Source organism: Erpetoichthys calabaricus, chromosome 9, assembly GCF_900747795.2.
Source record: "Erpetoichthys calabaricus chromosome 9, fErpCal1.3, whole genome shotgun sequence".
In the NCBI taxonomy this organism is placed as follows: Eukaryota; Metazoa; Chordata; class Cladistia; order Polypteriformes; family Polypteridae; genus Erpetoichthys; species Erpetoichthys calabaricus.
This window is the reverse complement of record NC_041402.2, coordinates 194,475,508-194,496,738: the sequence shown is the minus strand read 5'-3', so window position 1 is coordinate 194,496,738 and position 21,231 is coordinate 194,475,508. Positions and strand designations below refer to the sequence as shown.

The 21,231-nt window shown below is 43.1% G+C and overlaps 1 protein-coding gene across 9 annotated transcripts in view; it reads left to right on the top strand.

The window, feature by feature from the left end:
* The window catches only part of grin1a (glutamate receptor, ionotropic, N-methyl D-aspartate 1a), a 77,005-nt gene that overhangs the window by 36,195 nt on the left and 19,579 nt on the right, over positions 1-21,231 (top strand). For all 9 annotated transcript variants that reach the window (XM_051932286.1, XM_051932289.1, XM_051932287.1 and 6 more), the window contains 10 exons: positions 1,521-1,665; positions 2,884-2,967; positions 5,542-5,677; positions 5,981-6,108; positions 9,855-10,019; positions 10,307-10,425; positions 10,617-10,729; positions 11,088-11,236; positions 16,143-16,300; positions 19,937-20,098. In XM_051932286.1, the coding sequence (XP_051788246.1) occupies positions 1,521-1,665; positions 2,884-2,967; positions 5,542-5,677; positions 5,981-6,108; positions 9,855-10,019; positions 10,307-10,425; positions 10,617-10,729; positions 11,088-11,236; positions 16,143-16,300; positions 19,937-20,098 (1,359 nt within the window). The remainder of the gene's footprint in view (positions 1-1,520; positions 1,666-2,883; positions 2,968-5,541; positions 5,678-5,980; positions 6,109-9,854; positions 10,020-10,306; positions 10,426-10,616; positions 10,730-11,087; positions 11,237-16,142; positions 16,301-19,936; positions 20,099-21,231) is intronic.

The window sequence follows — 21,231 nt, the reverse complement described above, 5'->3', positions numbered from 1 at the left end:
TTCACGAGGACAGGATGATGTCTGTCTATGTAACCGCTAGTGTTAGAGAGACAGCAATAACAAAGAAACACGGCTCACGTTTCAAGGTGCACCCCCCAGCATGCACGAGAGCACATATTATGGGATGTTCAAAAAAGCGAAAGAGATGCACATGTTTGTTTGTAATAACTAAGAGTCAGTAGTGTCCTGAATTAATAAGAAGTGTACGTTAATGAGCAGAGGTGGGTTCATTTGTGTTTTACTTTTAATTGTATTTATTGTATGCTTGTTATACATTGTCACAATAAGAGACAGGAAACATCAAAGGTTTGGGGCAGCCAACCACATAATATCCCTGGCTGCAAAATGGGATTTTTTTTCGTGAGTTGTGAATGGTACAACGTCCAAAACAGAACTGAGTTTAGTTTGAAAAAATGGTGGCTTTAAAGGCCATGACCGGAAGTGACGTCATCCGGAACGAAAGCGCAGGAAAAGAGGCGTGTTCAGGACCAGAAGTGATGTTATCATTGGCGCTGCAAAACCCCCATCTCACACCCCACCCCTGATGCCGGAAGTGACGTTATCAGTGGTGCCGGTGCCCAAACCACACCCCCCCCCCCCACACCCAACAGGTGGCGCTGACACTTAGTGGGATTTCTTGAGGATAGTCTGCAGAGGACGGAGAGAGAAAGTCAGTGCAGCTCGCCACCCTCTGGTCTGGCATGGTACTACTGTTATTTAAGCCCTCTAGCTGCCTCCCATGCGCACACGTGTGACAATGTTAAGATGCAAAGTTGTTTAAAGTGTATTGTTTTATATGTTAGGAGTGTGCCTTAGTGTTATTTACATGCAGCAGTTATTTAGTAATAGTTTATGCTGTTACATCAATGTGCTTTACTATAAGTTTGTTAATACTGTTTACTGATAAACTTTATTAATTTGGAGTTCATTCTGCCGATAAGCTAGTGCTAAACTTGAGTAATACTGACATCTAGTGGACTTTTGTGTAATTTACCAATAAGTTTTATGCATTCTTTTTATTGTAGACCACACACACACACATATATATATATATATACAAATATAGGTGTGTATCTTTGAATAAATAAGTCATAATTTCATTCAGAGCTGCTGTGTGGAATTCTCTGCCTCATGCACCAGTGTCCTGAACACTACAAGTCCTGAACTCCTCCCAGACACAGCGGTCCTTTGTTGCCACTCTTGACTCGTAGACTTGATGTTGTGCAGCAGGCGTTGCTGGAGATCTTACTGGCTAAAACAGAACTGACCATATGAAAGACTCACACCTTTGCCAACAAGGTGCCAGCCCACTCTACCTGCTAGAATTAGCGGCCTCAGAATATTCTAGATGGGTCCTACATTGGCAGGTGCCCTGTCTAGACGCTTTACTACCTTAAAGTGGTACGGACGCACAGACACACATGGTTTTCTGGGGGAGAAAATAGCATTTGGGATGACAATGTTTTAAAGACCCTCGCCTGCAGCTCACCTGCTGTTCTCTTTTTCTGCCCCTTAAACAGAGTCCTGATGTCCTCCAAGTATCCCGATGGAGTGACTGGAAGAGTGGAGTTCAATGATGACGGGGACCGAAAATATGCCAACTACAGCATCGTGAATCTGCAAAATCGGAAGCTGGTTCAAGTGGGGACGTACAACGGCAGTCACGTATGCAAAAAAAGTGGATGAAGGAAGCGGGTTGGGTGGGATTCACATATCACATTTTAGGGTCTCTTTACACTGAGGGAGCTTATCTCCTCTCGGGACCTACAGGAGGTCACAAGACCTACTGACCGCTTCATGCTTTGCTTAACCTATTTTGCTGTTCACCCCAGGTGGCCGTGCCTCCTTCAGGTAACTGCTTGGTCCTCTGTGGCGTTGCCCCTTACCCACTGGTCATGCCTGGCAGTGACTCTAAATGATGGCTCTCAGGCTGTCAATTTCTTGTTCCTTTTGCCCGAATGACCCTAACAGATGTCTCCTGGGCCTTTAGGGTGACCACAGGCCTAACTACTGGCCCATCTCCTGCTTTTGATGAGCCTCTCCACAGTCTTATCCCCTCAGTTGGGCAGTTTACAGCTTGTACTCTGATGACCAGTATAACCATTCTGGCCAGTTACCAGTATCTCCAGACCCTGGGTGGCTGTTTTAGATGACCTTCATCCTTTTCAGATCTTCTATCTCTTCATACCCTGATTGATTATTTTAGGCAGTAGGTGATATTTTATGATCCTCCTGATTGGCCTTTCTAGGTATTTCTTAGTTTGTTTGGACATTTTGAGTGGTGACCATTTTACAGGGAGGGCCTACTCTCTTAGGAGGTTGTGTGACCCTAATGGATGATGACACTCTGAACATTGGGGTGGACACCACAGTCTCCAGACATGACTGTTTCGGATAACCTCTAGTCATTTGAGGTTACCACGGGCCCATTTTTCATTTTTTTTTGACATTCTTTGGGGTCATTTAGTTAATTTTTTTTACCCATGTGGTCTTCTATTACTTTAGTGGGCTCAGCATCTCTAAAACATTTTATGACCCTTCCTGGTGGTCGCCTGTTTTCTTCAGTGTTCATTTGATACTTTTGGGTGGTGATGAGGTCATCTTTTCCCATCCTGATTGGTATCCCTGAGACCCCATATGGCCATCCTGTAGTGGATCATTTGCCTATCTCGTGAGGTGGTCTTGCTCCTTTGGTGAACCTTCTAGACTTGTAATGACCTACTAGTTACCCCTTCCCCCTGATCTTAGTGATGTTCCTCCCGTCATTTCCACTGTCTGGTCTGTTGGTTTGGTGACAAACATCACACCTTCATCTCACCATCAAGAACTCCAAGAGCAAACCATCTCAGAGCTGTCTTCCCACTTGTCTATGAAATCCTGCAGGTTTTATTAAATGGTAGGAAGATAATCTGGCCAGGAGGTCAAACCGAGCAGCCGCCGGGCTACCAGATGTCAACGAGACTCAAGGTAAGGGGGTTTGACTGGCCCCAGACTCGGGGGGCCCGAAGGGTTAAGTCAGGGCTTCATGCCAGATTAGTGTCCTACAGCCAATGTAAACCATGACTGGACCACATGATAGGGTCAAGCTGGCATTAAAACTGGTGGAAAGACAGGATCATAATGTCACCTCTCAATGGAACACAAACATGGAGAAGCTCAGCCTGCACTGACCTCTCTCGGTCCAACCCACCCAAGCTGAAGGGTTTAGTGACCTGCAATCAAGACACTGCTGGAGTCTTGATGGCCATTGTCCATTAAAACACACAGAACATCTATGGGACCTTAGTGGTCAACCCATAGTACAGCACACACAGCTTGACTTGGCATTTAGTGACCGACCAGCTCACACCCAAATGACAAGGTGAGAAAGTCTAAACTGTGACATGATCTCAATTACCTCCATATTCTTCATGTCCAGCAAACACCTTCTGAAGCATTAAAGCCTTAGTGGTCAACTCCCAGTATAATGTATATATTAATGTATATGTATTATTTAAATAGGAATATAAGTAACAAGCAGGTGAAGTCTGCAGATGATACCAAGATAGGTGGATTAGCAGATAATTTGGGATCCGTCATATCATCAAAGAAGGACTTGGACAGCAGACAGCAGATTTGTGGGAGATGAAATTTAATGTCAGGAAATGTAAAGTATAGGAAGTAAAAATGTGAGGTTTGAATACACAATGGGCAGTCAGAAAATCGAGAGTCCAACTTATGAGAAGGACATAGGAGTCGTAGTGGAGTGGAGTAAGCTATCGACTTCCCGACAGTGTTCAGAAGTCATTAGGAAGGCTCTCAGAATGTCAGGTTATATAGCACCTTGACATGTGGAGTACAAGTCACAGGAGGTTCTGCTGAAGCTTTAGAACCCACTGGTGAGGCCTCATCTGGAGTCCTAGGTGCAGTTTTGGTCTCCAGGCTACAAAAAGGACATAACAGCACTAGAGAAGGTCCAGACAAGAGAGATTCAGGCTGAGTGCAGGGTGACAGGGGAAAAGATTAAAACAGCTGAGCCTTTACAGAAATGAAGAGGAAGGAGACAGGAGTGAAGTGAGTGAAATGATGAAGGGAATTAGTCCAGTGGATCAAGACGGTGACTTTAAAATGAGATGAAATCGAAAGTCCACCGTATGGGAAGGACTTAGGAGTCATTCTGGACTCAACACTATCGATTTCCAGACAGTGTTCAGAAGCCATTAAGAAGGATAACAGAATGTCAGGTTATATAGCGCCTTGACATGTGGAGTACAAGTCACAGGAGGTTCTGCTCAAGCTTTATAACACACTGGTGAGTCCTGTGTACATTTTGGTCTCCATAAAGACATAGCAGCATGAGAAAAAGTCCAGAGTTGAGCGACTCGGCTGATTCAGGGATACAGGGGATGAGTTATGAGGAAAGCTTACAAGAGCTGAGCCTAACGCTCGCATTATGTTTAGGTCTTGTTAGGTTTTATTTCACAGTTGGAGGTCTGAAAATTGAAACTCCACCTTAGGAGAAGGACTTAAGGAGTCATAGTAGACTTAACACTATTGTGTTCAGAAGCCATTAAGAAGACTAACAGATTGTCAGGTTATATAGCGCCTTGATGTGTGGAGTAGAAGTCACAGGAGGTTCTGCTTAGGCTGGTGAGGCCTCATCTGGAGTCCTGTGTGCAGTTTTGATCTCCAGGCTACAAAAAGGACATAGCAGCACAAGAGAAGGTCCAGAGAAGAATGACTGGGCTAATTCAGGGCTACAGGGGATGAGCTAGGAGGAAAGATTAAAAGAGCTGAGCCTTTACAGTGTAAGCAGAAGAAGATTGAGAGATGACATGACTGAAGAGTTTAAAATGATGAAGGGGATTAGTCCAGTGGATCATGATGGGGACTTTAAAATGAGTTCATCAAGAACATGTTGGGGGGCTACAGCTACAAACTTGTTAAGGGTAATTTAATTTTGCACAAATATTAGGAAGTTTTTCTTTACTCAAAGATAAATAGACACTTGGAATAAGTGACCAAAATGGTGTGGTGGACAGTAAGACTTTGGGGACTTTCAAAGCTCGACGTCATGTTTTTCTGAAAGAGAATTAAGTGGACAGGACTGGTGAGCTTTGCTGGGCTAAATGGCCTGTTCTCATCCAGAGTGTTCTAATGTTCTAGTTTAAGTGCCTTGTGCCTTGGAAAGGCACTATATAAATCAAATTTATTATTATTATTATTACTATTATTAAACTCATAACCTGAAAGACCTTTACTGACCGCTTCTCACATTTCGTAGATCTACATGCTGTGTAACACATGCACAGGCCGTGTGGCCTTCATGTCCTTCTGTGTGACATCTCTAAGGTCCAGTTTGGTCACGTGGCTACCGCCCATGCACTTTTTCTTTTCCTTGTCCAACACAACTTAAAGATGACCACAGACTCCTTTAGAAAGCTGAGATCTCCCTTTGACCTTTTGATTTGCTGATGGATTCATGGAGATGGCCATTCGGCTTGCAGGTCCAGCCAATGAATTATTGAAGCGATGCGCCCTTCCTTTCTTCTTCTTCTCCAGATTGTGACGATACACCAGGAGCCGTTTGTCTACGTGAAGCCGACCCTCCTGGATGGGACGTGCAAAGAGGAGTTCACAGTAAACGGAGACTTAATTAAAAAGGTGATCTGCACGGGCCCCAATGAGACCATCCCAGGTAACAAAACAGGGACGTTTATGAAGATTGTGTGCCTCTTATGGTGTGGAAGAAGGAGCCGCCACGCTTTCCTGGCTCCTGTCGACCCCTGTCTCTCTTCCATCTTCTTGCATGCACGCTCCCATGCTCCCACCACAGCCTCTCTCTCTCTCTTGAGCTCCCCTTTCCCTATCTTTTGGCTTTCATGCACATGTGTTTTCTTGAACATGCATACATGCATACATACTCACTTACATGCATCCAGCTTACTGGGCGACGTCCCGTGACGAATATTAAGAAGTGTCTCTGCTGTTTGGATTATAGGTCGCCCCATTGTGCCACAGTGTTGCTATGGATTCTGCATTGACCTCCTCATCAAGCTGGCCAAGTCCATGAACTTCACCTACGAGGTCCACCTGGTCGCGGATGGCAAGTTTGGAACTCAGGAGCGGGTGAGTCCCGGGTATTTTCTGGATTCACTGTCAGTGGTGTATTGAAGGAGAAAAGGGGTCTTGGGGTGTGTGTTGGGACACACCTTCTGTTCATTTAACTGAGTACCAGTGCAGCCAATCATCTCCTTCCATAAGGAAGCTTTAGGTCACGTGGGGAAACTAACAGGGCCTCATGCCACGCTGGTATCAAAAATCCTTAGGTTTGCCAATCTGTACTCTCTGTGGGTGTCTGGGTAACAGACACTGGCACCATTACTTAAATTAAATCAGTACAGGTACTCAAAAGGCAACGCTAATTTGGGCAGAGAAGAACCAAGGTCAAAAAAATTAAAGGAAGGAGTGAGGAGAGAATACATCTTGAGTAAAAGGAGACCCAGAAAAGGTAACCAGTGGCATAGTAATGAATCTGAATTGAATAAGGAACGGATCCGAAAGGAACAAATAAAAAGGGGAAACGTGGTTGACAATCAAGGCTGGCAAATTAAGGAAGGGCTTAGGAGTAAGTGGGGACTGTGGACGCTAGGTGGCACTGTCGCCCCTTAAACCCAACAGACGGACACGCAGGACACCAGTTCAAAGCACCAAGCAGATTTGTAAAGCCTTTCTACTTCTATAATGAGTGTCCCTAAGCACCACAGCCACAAATAACAGGCAAACAATACAATAATCGCAATTCTCTTCTCCTCCACGCCTCCCAGCAAGCTTCATCCACCTCTACCCGACTCTGGCTCACCTGCTGGGTGTTCTACAGTCCTTTTTAAAGTGTTTCCGACCCAGAAGTACTTCCACTTGCCAGCACTTATGGGTCAGATGGAGGACTTGAGTTTCCTTCAGCCTGGAAATACTTTCTGGATTTCTGTCCTCATGACTCGCTAGGGCAGTATGACTCTCCAGGTCCTTCCACAGCACCCCCTGGTGGCACCCACAGCACTCAACAGGGCTCAGGCACCAAACTCCAAGTCCCAGGATATCCCGTGGGAATCTGGGGCACTGCTACTCACCAGGGGGGCCGCCATCTAGATAAAATTATGGGCCGCACATAAACGAATCAATTCCAACTACTCTTTGAAACTTGTTTAGTATGCTGGGGAATTACAATGTTGTTGTTTTTTTTTAATATTTTATGATGAAAGTAGTTATTCTACTAAGTGACTGAATGAATTCATTTATGTGCAGCCCAAGATTTTATTTAGTCACATATAACCATGAAAATTGTGGTTAAAGAAAAATATTTTTTTTCTTTTTAGTGCATTTATAAGGAAAGAAAATAAAATAATTGTACTTAAAAAATATATATCTTTTTTAAAAAAAAAAACATTTCCTTTCTAGTGCATTTATAAGGAAAGTAATTAAAATCATTTTACTTAAAAAAAGGTATCTTTTTTTAAAAAAAAAATTCCTTTCTAGTGCATGGATAAGGAAAGTAAATAAAATCATTTTGCTTAAAAAAAATGTTATGTATTTTTTTTTATTTATTTTTTCCTTGCTAGTGCATTGGTAAGGAAAGTAAATAAAATCATTTTACTTAAGAAATTATATATTTTTTTTATTTTATTTTTTATTTTCTAGTGCATTTAAAAGGAAAGTAAATAAATCATTTTACTTAAAAAATGTTTTTTTTTTTAAATTTCCTTTCTAGTGCATGCATAAGGAAAGTAAATAAAATCATTTTACTTAAAAAATATATATCTTTTCAAAACAAAAACATTTCCTTTTTAGTGCATTTATAAGGAAAGTAAATAAAATGGTTTTACTTTTAAAAAATATTTATATATTTTTTAAATTTATTTTTTCCTTTCTAGTGCATTTATAAGGAAAGTAAATAAAATAATTTTACTTAAAAAATATATATCTTTTTAAAACAAAAACATTTCCTTTCTAGTGCATTAATAAGGAAAGTAATTAAAATCATTTTACTTAAAAAAAACTTTTTTTAAAGAAATATTCCTTTCTAGTATGTATAAGGAAAGTAAATTAAATCGTTTTACTTTAAAAAAAAGTTATGTATTTTTTAAAATGTATTTTTTCCTTGCTAGTGCATTTGTAAGGAAAGTAAATAAAATCATTTTACTTAAATTATATATATTTTTTAAAAATTTATTTTTTCCTTTCTAGTGCATTTAAAAGGAAAGTAAATAATACATTTTACTTAAAAAAAGATATCTTTTTAAAAAAAATATTCCTAGTGCATTTATAAGGAAAATAAATAAGATCATTTTACTAAAAAAAAGCTATCTTTTAAAAATATTTCCTTTCTAGTGCATTTATAAGGAAAGTAAATAAAATGGTTTTACTTTAAAAAAAAGATATGCATTTTTTTTTTTTCTTTGCTAGTGCATTTGTAAGGAAAGTAAATAAAATCATTTTACTTAAAAAATTATATATATATTTTAAAAATTTATTTTTTCTTTTCGAGTGCATTTAAAAGGAAAGTAAATAGAATCATTTTACTTAATATTTCCTTTCTAGTGCATTTATAAGGAAATTAAACAAAACCGTTTTACTTAAAAAATAATGTTATGTATTTTTTACATTTTTTTTCCTTGCTAGTGCATTTGTAAGGAAAGTAAATAATATCATTCTACTTAAAAAAATTATATATATTTTTTTTAATTATTTTTTCCTTTCTAGTGCATTTAAAAGGATAGTAAATAAAATTGTTTTACTTAAAAAAAATTATATATTTTTTTTAAAAAAAAAAATTTCCTTCCTAGTGCATTTATAAAGAAAGTAAATAAAATCGTTTTACTTTAAAATATTTTTTTATATATGTGATTTTTTTGGTCTCTATTTTTCTGTTCAGGCTCTTAAGGGATTAACGCTCGGTCACTGCGACAAACAAATCTCAATGACATAACGGCCCGTTTACGCCAGTACTGCTCCTCGGCTACTGCTTCACAAGAATAAATGAGTAACGTCGCCGTGTGTATTGACCGACTCCACTCACTGGAAGGGGCAAGTGGGAGTCAATCCGCTGTGTCTCTCACACGTGTGCTCCGATACCTCACTATATTCTGTCTCCGTCATTGTGTGTGCATTAATTGGAATCACAAAACCATTGATTATGGCAAAATTAGTTACGTAATTGCATCAGTTTTGATAGATTATTGTATCATCATCGATACTGAACACGTATGCAAACTTTAAAGACATTCGCTTCGCCAAATGTGGGTTTAAAATCATTTGCAGGATTTGACCCAGACAAACAAACAGACAGAGGAGTCAAGTTAAATATAATCATTTAAAATTGGGGAAAAAAGGTGGTCACAAATAAGATCTGAAAGATAAGGAAAGGGGTGAGGAGTAAGAGCAGACCCCAGTGGGGAAGAGAAAGACAAAATCAGGACAAAACAGAGTCCGCTAAACTAAGGATTGGGTCAGGAATGAGTCAGTCCAAAAGGGTAACTCACACATACCCACCACCCTAGGGACACTGAGATGTTCATATCAGTCTAACCTGCACGTCTTTGGTCCGTAGGAGGAAAACTGGAGAAAGACCCCCCAGGAACAGGTAGGACATCCAACCTCCACACAGACAGAGAGGTCTGGAGTTGTGTGGCAGGAGTGTGAACCTCTGAGTCACTGTGCCAATCAAATATTCTTACAGTTAATAAAAGCCCCTGAAGTATCTGTTACCATTACAGGCAGACGCAAAAGACCACCTGAGTGGCACTGGTGTGCAGCAGAAGAGTGACTCTGTCTCTCACCCGCAACATTGGCACCAAACGTCTGTCCTTTCTTTGCAGGTGAACAACAGCAACAAGAAGGAGTGGAATGGCATGATGGGAGAGCTGCTCAGCGGCCTGGCCGACATGATAGTGGCCCCTCTGACCATCAACAACGAGCGAGCCCAGTACATCGAATTCTCCAAGCCTTTCAAGTATCAGGGGCTGACCATTCTGGTGAAGAAGGTACCTGTGCTGTCCAGGGTGCTAAATGGGCAGTAAGTGCGTAGGGGGTGGTGATGGGCACAGATGGCCTGGCATTCATGCAGCCAGTCCTTTGGGGTCTTCATTGGCTCTGCCACTTGCTTCTCAAACGTCCTGCTACCACCTCTTGTGTCTTTGGTCACTTTCTCATAGATGTTGGCCATTAGTGACGTCCTTCCTTGACACCACTGCAGACGCCTGCCTGGCGGGATGGTGGCTCCAGTGTCCTTCTCATTCTTTCTGCTCTTATCATCTTCTCTTCCTCCCAGGAAATTCCTCGCAGCACCCTGGACTCGTTCATGCAGCCCTTCCAGAGCACCCTCTGGCTGCTGGTGGGGCTCTCTGTGCATGTGGTGGCGGTGATGCTTTATCTCTTAGACCGCTTCAGGTGAGTCCGGGGACAGCAGAGGCGCACCTGTCCATCCCCTCCTGTTCTCCTGGGTGCAACTCGGGAGACGTCTCAGGATTGTTCAGTCTTGGCACGTCGATCTCGCCGCCTGGACGCGGATGTCTGTGACTCACATTCTAGAGGGTGTGATGTTGTGCTGCAGCCATATTTGTTTGTTTGATCTCTTTTAGTCCGTTTGGGCGGTTCAAAGTGAACAGTGAAGAGGAGGAGGAGGACGCCCTGACTCTGTCTTCAGCCATGTGGTTCTCATGGGGTGTCCTGCTTAACTCTGGGATTGGCGAAGGTAAAGGCCTTGTGCCCCATTGAGTATACTGTGGGTGGTACCCATCTTAAAAATCAGTAGGTATCACCTCAAGGATGGCACAACTGCTGGGTCTGTCAGTGAAGATGCTGTGAGGACCCCGAGTGTGCTGGCGATGATGTAGTGTGGTTTCTTTATCATGGTGTCTGTGGTTCAGCCAGTATTCTGGGGTCTTCAGGGTGGGTATACGTTCCATGAAGGCCCATGTAGCCACCTATGTTTGATGGTCCATGTTGTCTCTTCTCTCTTCCCCTCACCATCCATATTCATAACGTTTTCCATTTCATGTCCAGGCTGTGTCTCCTTAACAGATGCCGCCCTCTTTCTCTTGTGTTAACAGGAGCCCCTCGCAGCTTCTCGGCCAGGATCCTCGGAATGGTTTGGGCCGGGTTTGCCATGATCATTGTAGCTTCCTACACTGCCAACCTGGCTGCCTTCCTGGTGTTGGACAGGCCGGAGGAACGGATCACTGGCATCAATGACCCACGGGTAAGGTGTTGACTTCACTGCCCCCTGCTGGCTTTGCTATGCGATCTCTTATTTACTGTTTAATACTATTAGCTCTACTTGACTTTATTACCCTTCTCTCAGTTTACTTCTCTGTCAAGATGCTCATGTAACCCGTGTGTGTGTGTGTGTGTGTGTGAGACCATCAATTATGTCGTCTGTTAGGCTTTCTCTGTATTCACTGTGGTAATCTTCTTTCTTTCTTTATTTATCTGGTTTGTACATCGCTATATACTGTATACCCTGCCATTCTTTCTTATATTATGTAAGTGCCTTGAGCATGGGAAAGGCGCTATATAAATAAAAATGTAAAAACGTTTATATTTGTGCGCGTACTTTAGGGCTCGTTTATACTTCACGCTCAGGACGAGTACGCGCACGCATCATGGCTCCCGTGCGTTCCCAGCATTCATTTGACGAGTCGTCTGAGCAGGTCCTCAGAAATGTACGCGTGCGCAAGTTGCAGTCCCAGCTAACAATCTTGGTGGGTGCAGTGTGATAAAAGTCAGAGTGTGACGTCAGAGTCTCTGTTTACTATCTACACGTGACACAAAGCCGCTTTGAGGATCCGACGGGAATGATGTGCGCGCTCGATGTTTGATGAAGGGTTCGATGTGGTGAAGCAAAATGCCGACATACAAATGCATTTGTGGTGCTTTGATATTGAAGTGTCGCATATTCCCGATCATAATGACACGATACGTTTTAAAAGTCTCACATGGCATATTCTGTGACGTCACCTTCAGACAGTCGTGTAGTTCGAGTTGGTGCCACTCGGGGCGGGGCGGTGCTTCAATTTGCTGCCATCCAACATATCTGAATATTTAACCTATTTAAACAGAAAATTAAAATGACTTATAGAGAAAAATTAAGATAAATTTTGCATAGATTTATTCATAAATATATATATATATATATATATATGTGTGTGTGTGTGTGTGTGTGTGTGTGTGTATATATATATATATATATATATATATATATATATATATATATATATATATATATACATCCATCCATCCATTATCCAAACCGCTGAATCCGAACACAGGGTCACGGGGGTCTGCTGGAGCCAGTCCCAGCCAACACAGGGCACAAGGCAGGAACCAATCCCGGGCAGGGTGCCAACCCACCGCAGGACACACACAAACACACCCACACACCAAGCACACACTAGGGCCAATTTAGGATGGCCAATCCACTTAACTCCATGTCTTTGGACTGTGGGATGAAACCCACGCAGACGTGGGGAGAACATGCAAACTCCACGCAGGGAGGACCCAGGAAGCGAACTCAGATGGGTCTCCTAACTGTGAGGCAGCAGCGCTACCCACTGCGCCACCATGCCGCCATATATATATATATATATATATATATATATATATATATATATATATATATATATATATATATATATATATATATATTATTATGGGGTGCCAAACAGGCAAATATAATGATTTTATTTGCTGATATATATATAAAGTCCGCGGTGGGCTGCCACCCTGCCTGGGATTGGTTCCTGCCTTGTGCCCTGTGTTGGCTGGGATTGGCTCCAGCAGACCCCCGTGACCCTGTGTTCGGAATCAGTGGGTTGGAAAATGGATGGATGGATATATAAAGTCATTCCTGAATATATAAAGTCAGAGTTAGAATATATGAAGTTATTCCCGAATATATAAAGTCCACATTGGAATATATAAACTCATTCCTAAATATATAAATTTAAAGTCAGATTATATTGATATTGATTGAAACGACTCAGGCACATATTTATTAAACTAAATGAGTTCCTAATACAACATAATGAAATAAATTAACAAAAACGTCCTCAGAAAAATATTAAAAAAAAAAAAAAAAACACTGTTCAGTTAATGTATTCAAAATGATGTATGTGCCTGGCGTTTTGAACACGATATTTATTTATTCTTTTTGAATGGCCGCATTTTTGGACGAACCTCACAAGCCCGATCGACTCTGAGTGTCGAAGTTTACCTTTTACTAGTACGAGTGAAATGACAAGCACGAAAATTAGAGAATATTTGATGGAACTAGACCATTTTATTTGTGAATTGTCCTAATTTTATATATTCGGGAATGATAGTCCAATGCTGACTTTATATATTCAAGTTTTGATTTTATATATTAGGGAATGATTTTATATATTCCGACGCTGACTTTATATATTCCGAAAATCATTATATTTGCCTGTTTGGCACCCCACCATCCATTTTCCAACCCGCTGAATCCGAACACAGGGTCACGGGGGAACAACAATACATTTTCATATATAATTATGTATAAGCATCAACTAGACAAGAATATAGTATAGACGCACTGAAGAGCCGTGTTCTAATTATTAGTTTAACCAGTAATGGCACACTGCTATAACGATAACGTGAAGTGAACACACTTGACTTCATCATTCCTAGTCTTCATCCTCTTTCTTTCTCTGCACGTTTATCGTTCGTTTGCTCAGAGGTTGATGCGCTTGCTGCTTCCTGAGCGGCTCTTCTTTTTTTCCACCCTAGCGGCCCGTCGGCTTCTCATATTTCGCCGGCATCTTTTCGCGTTAAAACTGATTAAGTTCGTTTTTTTGTTGCAACTACTTAGTACGTTTTTCTTAATTTTTCACTTAAGGTGGCACTTAAGTGTTCAATCTGCCCCAAGAATGATTAAAGATATGAAGATGTAGGGGAAGTGAACGCAAAGGCGGTAGGGAATGAGAATGATGCATGTACGCAGGCGCCACACGGCCGCCCAGCTGCGCGCTGTCGAGAGTTGATTCTACAATAAAATAAAAATAAAAAGAGTAATAAAAATCATCACCCCGAAAGCGGATAGTAAACATCACGTAGTATATGTGTACCAAATCTCAGGTCAATAGGTGAAATGGTTTGCGAGATACAGGTGATTTAAAATCCTGGACAGACAAATGGAGAGCCAAGGTAGCGTATTATATACTACATAAAGATATAATTACGCTGTGAAAACCAGAACCAGTGTAGTGTACAAGTGCTAGGTGGGGATGAGCAAGAACGCATTCGGACTGATAACGAAACGAAATTATAAACTGCAAATTAGTTGTTTATCTTCCTAGAAATTCTTATCGGTGTAATGTTTAGTTGTATTGTTGTTATTGCCTCATACATTTCGACTTCTGTGTTCGATGCCGTCACAGAAGGAAGCATTTGTGGATAAAAATCAGAGAATTGTACTTTTTTCATTCATGAGTGTTATTTTTCCGAACCCTCCTGCTTGCACACAAATTTTACTGAGCCTTTTGGCCAATCATGCCGCCCCCAAAAATGTGCCGCCCGGGGCGGAAAGCCCCCTCGGCCCGCCCCTAACTACGCCACTGCCTTCACAACAGCATCAGAATGCCGCGTGTTTGAGACAGACAAAAAAATAAGGACACGGTGACAAGGTGTATGTTGTGATGAAAGTGGAAACTTCGGCTCCAATCTCGTGAAGTGTGCACTTTAATCTCACAGTTTACTTTATTATTAAAGCAGCCCGTCGTAAACGTCATCTTAAAAGCGACCCAGTTTGTTAGTCGCTGCCTGCTTTTGGGGCTTCCTCCTGACGTCACAGCAGCAATAGACCACCACGCAGAACACGTGACATTTATGATATTCCAGCTCTCTGCACATCCTTTGATTTCTACTTGATATCACATTCAGGATGTAATGCATTAAAGTATGGATGTTACATTTTACAGATAAATCGTTAAGTTAATTTAAATAATGAATACTGATAGTAATTACACGTGTTGTGGCGGTTGCGCTGCTGCCTGGCAGGGAGTCACGTCCCTGGTGTTCCTTGCCTGCAGTTTGCATGTTTTCCTGGTGGGTTGCCACAGTGGGCTCCGGTTTCCTTCTAAAGACATGAAGGTTTGGAGGATTTGGTGACGCTACTAAGACACTATGTATTTGTGTTCACCTTATGATGAGCTGATGCCCCATCCAGGGATTGTTTCTGCCTCGCTCCCGATGCTTGCAGGAATGGGCGAATCCCCGGATTGATGGCTGTAATCATTAAACATCCTTTACAGAGATATTGCTGCAAGGTGTCTTCGGAATTTATCGGGCGTTTCAGGCAATTCACAACACAGCGAAGCCGAACGTTTTGTTGCCGTGATGATATCTCGCACTGCCACCTGGTGGACTCTTCCAGATTTACGTAAAGTACGCGCGCAGTCTAAACAGTACAGCGTTAGAGTGGCAGTAGCGTCCGCTGGATCACACGTCACATCGCGTCACGTGACGTATGAACCCGGCCTTACGTGGAGCAGCGCTTATCATTGTAATCCTCTTCGCTTACCTCTCTTTTGCTTCCTATCCCTATGCCATCCGCGTTGCCCTCTTCCAAGGGCAGGAGTCAACGTAAGTCCCAGTGATCTGAGGATCTACTGCGGTATCACATTACAGTATAATATTTATCTACGCTGTTTGTGCCGATCTGTAGAAGCTTTTGGTGACTGTAGTGTATGCTCAATGAAAGTCTGTAATATTAATAAGAAAGTTATTAGCAGAAAAGAGCGCCTATTCAGAGAATGTGAAGCACAAAAAGAAGAAGATGGCATGGAACAGCAAATGAGCTGCCACAGAGTTTACCGGCCGTTTTGTTCTAATCAGTCCACACAGCAACCAATTGTCCAGTTGGCCTGTCATGATGCGGCACAGAGTCACGTGGACAGACTGTCACTGAGTCACCTGCCCTGTAGGTTCCATTTCCCTTGGTGTCACCTGCATGGTTCACAGAGTGATTGATGCCAGGGCATTTTCTGCACATAGGCTTTAATCGGGCACACCTAACACACCACCCTGTTGGACTGACTGCTGGATGGCTCTGAAGGCACCCTTCTCTTGACGTTTTTCTGTTTCAGCTTCGCAATCCGTCCGACAAGTTCATCTACGCCACGGTCAAGCAGAGTTCAGTGGACATCTACTTCCGGCGGCAGGTCGAGCTCAGCACCATGTACCGGCACATGGAGAAGCACAACTATGAGAGTGCAGCGGAAGCCATCCAGGCCGTGCGGGACAAGTGAGTAAAACCCCGAGCTGGAAATCCTGTAGGACCCGACTCGAGTGTTTAGTGGCGTGGGACTAAGTTTAAGAGAAATGAATGAACACGGATGGTTGGGCTTTACTCATGTCGGCAGAGAGTGTGGATGAACCTCCAAGGAAATGTTTGGCAAACCGATACAGTGCCCGCCACTCTTATTGGCACCCTTTGTAAAAATGAATAAGAAGAGTTAGAACAGCGTTTCTCAACCTTTAAGTATTTGCGACCCGAGTTTTCATAACAGTTTTAATCGCGCCCCCCTAACGTTTTTTGAAAGGAGTCCACTAATACCAATTTGTTCCTTTTTAATTAATGATATATCATAGATTCATCCATCCATTTTCCAACCCGCTGAATCTGAACACAGGGTCACGGGGGTCTGCTGGAGCCAATCCCAGCCAACACAGGGCACAAGGCAGGAAACAATCCCGGGCAGGGTGCCAACCCACCACAGGACACACACAAACACACACCAAGCACACACTAGGGCCAATTTAGAATCGCCAATCCACCTAACCTGCATGTCTTTGGACTGTGGGAGGAAACCAGAGCGCCCGGAGGAAACCCACGCAGACACGGGGAGAACATGCAAACTCCACGCAGGGAGGACCTGGGAAGCGAACACCCAGGTCCCCAGGTCTCCCAACTGCGAGGCAGCAGTGCTACCCACTGCGCCACCGTGCTGCCCTATATCATAGATGCATATTTTATTATACCTACTTAACTTTTATCGACATTTATCTAACTCTATATTTATTTTTCTCGTATCAGAATGTAGTTTAAGTTCATTTGTTTTGGTTTCAGTAGATGGATTTTTCATATTTTCGATTCTTGTTTTTTTTTTTCATATCTTCGCGTCCCCCCCCCTTTTTGTTACTTCGTGCCCCCCCCAGGGGGGTCCGCCCCACAGTTTAAGTACCACTGGGTTAGAAAAAAAATCCGCCATGTTTGCAGAAGATGCGTCATCTTGCACTGCAAAAAAATGAAAAACGCCTGACTTTGAATCGAAACAAGTTGAAAAACTAAGCCCTCGTCAAGAAATGAATATTTTTAATAAAAACACGTAGATAGATAGATAGATGTGTGAAAGGCGCTATATAATAGATAGATAGATAGATAGATAGATAGATAGATAGATAGATAGATAGATGTGTGAAAGGCGCTATATAATAGACAGACAGACATATAGATAGATAGATAGATAGATAGATAGATAGATAGATAGATGTGCGAAAGGTGCTATATAATAGACAGACAGACAGACAGATAGATAGATAGATAGATAGATAGATGTGTGAAAGGCGCTATATAATAGATAGATAGATAGATAGATAGATAGATGTGTGAAAGGCGCTATATAATAGATAGATAGATAGATAGATAGATAGATAGATAGATAGATAGATAGATAGATAGATAGATAGATACTTTATTAATCCCAAGGGGAAATTCACATTCTCCAGCAGCAGCATACTGATACAAAAAAAAAACAATATTAAATTAAAGAGTGATAACAATGCAGGTAAAAACAGACGATATCTTTGTATAATGTTAACGTTTTAACATTAATGTGCCACAATTGTGGGCGCCCTTGGAACTGCAGCAGGCTTCCCATTTAAACTGGGCGTTGTTAAGTTGATTGGAGTGAATGGGAACTTTAAAGGCTGAAATCAATGACTTTGTGATTACTCTCCTCTGACCGCTGGCACCGACAAGGCATTCTCACCCAGAAAAGTGCCACCCACTGGATATGCTCCCTTTTTCAGACCCTCTTCTGTAAACCCTTGAGATGGTTGTGTGTGGAAATTCCAGTACATCAGCAGTTTGTGAAATCCACAGAGCAGCCCATCTGGCACCACCAACCACGCCATCACCTTCAACGTCACTTCGGTCCCCTTTCTTCCCCAATTCTACCTCAGCACGTCGTCTTGATGAGGTCTACAGGCCGAAATGCTGATTGCTGATTAGATATTTGTGTTAATAAGTAGTTGAACAGGTGTACCTAATAAAGTGGCCAGTGGGAGTATATATATACTGCAAAAAAAATGAAAGGAACACTTTAAAAAAATATCAGATCTCAATGGGAAAAAAAATCCTGCTGGCTCTCTCTACTGGTATGGACTGGTACAGTGATGTATTAGGAATGAAAGGATGGAAATGAAAATGATCAACCTACAGATGGACACCCTGAAAATCAAAGGGAACAAAATGAGGCAGCAGGCAGGCGAGTCCATTTGGCCACCTCCAAGTTGTACTCAGTAGTTTGTACGCCCCCCCCCCACCACCCCATGTGCTTGTATATCCTAATGAGATGATGGATGGTGTCCTAGTTGATCTTCTCCCAGATCTTAATCACTGGGCTCCTGGACAGGCTGAGGTGTCGGATGGACTGAAATATAATGTCCCACCCAGAGGTGTTAGATTGACGTCAGGCGAGTGAGCGTAGGGGGACCAGTCAATGGGATCAGTTCCTTCATCCTCGTGCCACATGAGGCTGGGCATTGTTGTGCACCAGGAGGTCTGACAATGGGTCCAAGGATTTCATCCCGATACCTAATGGCAGTCAAGGTGCCGTTGTCTAGCCTGTAGTGGTCTGTGCGTCCCTCCATGGATTTGCCTCCTTCCCCAGATATACCATCACTGACCCCCCACCAAACCGGTCAGGCTGAACGATGTCACAGGCAGCATAACCTTCTCCATGGCTTCTCCGGACCCTTTCACGTCTGTCACGTGTACTTAGGGTGAACCTGCTCTCATCTGTGAAAAACACAGGGTGCCAATCGAGCTCCACGGTGCCCACTAGAGGACATCAGGCCCTCAGACCACCCTCATGAAGTCTGTTTCTGATTGTTTGGTCAGAGACATTCACACCAGTGGCCTGCCTGCCTGCTACAGGTAATTTTGTAGGCTCTGCCAGTGCTCATCCTGTTCCTCTGGTAGGTCCTGCTGATGGGTTAAGGACCTTCTACGTCCCCCCTGTCCAGCTGTCCTACAGGAACTGTCTGTCTTCTGGAATCTCCTCCATGCCCTTGAAACTCTGCTGGGAGACACAGCAAACCTTCTAGCAATTCCACGTATTGATGTGCCATCCTGGAGAAGTTGGACTACCTGTGCCACCTTTGTAGGGTCCAGGTATGGCCTCATGTTGCCAGTAGTGACACTGACCGTAGCCAAATGCAAAACGAGTGACAAAACAGATGAGGAGGGACAAATGTCCGTGGCCTCCCTCCACCTGTTAAACCATTCATTCCTGTTTTGGGGTGCTGTCTTATTGTTGCCCCTCTAGTGCACCAAAGCAGCTGAAACTGATGAAGAAGCCCCTCTGCTACTTCACTGAGCAGATCAGTAGCCCACAAGTGTCATTGACTTGATGCAATACTCAGATACTAAAGGGTTCTTTTCGTTTTTCTGAGAAGTTCGTTTTAGTAAAACTCTTATTCTTATGGTCAGTCATGATTTCATATTCCGTATAGAGCCTTTCATGTAGACACCTTCCATCTGTTCCACATGGTAAGAGAGCAGTGTGATTTTTTCCTTTATCTGGTCCCTTGGGAATGACAGCATGCCTCAATGAGCAGGAGCTCACCTTGATTCTGCTCTTGTTTCCTTCGACAGTAAGCTCCATGCCTTCATCTGGGATTCTGCGGTTCTGGAGTTTGAGGCATCCCAGAAGTGTGATCTGGTCACCACCGGGGAGCTCTTCTTCCGCTCCGGCTTTGGGATTGGCATGAGAAAGGACAGCCCATGGAAACAGAATGTCTCCTTGAACATCCTCAGGTTGGTGATTTTAGAAGCTTTATCTGCTCAGTGACAACACAGTGTCACAAGGGCTGGCTGTCACTAGCAGGCCAAGAAGTGGGGATGGGGGGTTGGGTCTAGGCTTTAGATGTCAGCTTCCCATGGATCTACAGGCTGTCATACACGTGCTAACCCCTCATACACTGGGGACATAAGTGTGCTTAGTGCAGTCCTTTAGCACGGGCTTCACTGCAGGACAGGCTGAATAGTAGGACGTCATTGTGGCTCAATGCTGTGTGAACCCAAGTCAGATCAGGATGAGCTCCTGTGCAAACAGGTAAGACATCGGAATGTAACAGATGTGGATGGGGAGGGCCAGAGGTAAAAGGGGGTGCTAGAAATGGGCTGTCATAAAGGAGGGGCTAGGAGCAGAGCCCCAACCAATCCCTGTTATAAAGGAGGAGGTGAGCAGAGACAACAACCAATCTCTCACATAAAGGAGGGGCTAGCAGAGGAGCAAAGCCCTATCCTTAAAAATAAAGGAGGGGCTAAAGGAGGAGGCCCAATCAGTCCCTGCCATAAAGAGCTGGATAGGGGAGGAGCCCAAACCAATCTCTATAATAAAGGAGGAGTTAGAGGAGAAACAATAGCCAATGACTGCCTTAAAGGAGGGGCTAGGGGAGGAACCGTAGCCAATCCCTATTATAAAGGTGGAGGTGAGTAGAGACAACAGCCAATCTCTCACATACAGTAAATTAGGGACTAGCAGATAAAATTAAGGATGGGCTAGAGGAGGAGCCCCAACCAGTCCCTGCCATAAAGAGCTGGATAGGGGAGGAGCCCAAACCAATCTCTATAATGAAGGAGAAGCTAGAGGAGGAGCCTTAGCCAATCCCTATAATGAAGATGTGGTTAGGGGCAGAGGCCAAGTTTTGCAAGTCATATCAGAGGAGTTGGGGAGGGGCGTCAGCCAGTCTGTCACATTAAAGAGGGTCTAGCAGAGCAGCAACATCTTATCTCTAAAATTAAGGCACAGCTAAAGGAGGAGCCCCAGTCAATCTTACATAAAAGAGGAGCTAGGGGAGGAGCCCCAGCCAATCCTATAATAAAGGAGGAGCTAGGGGAGGAGCCCCAGACATTCCCTATAATAAAAGAGGAGCTAGGGGAGGAGC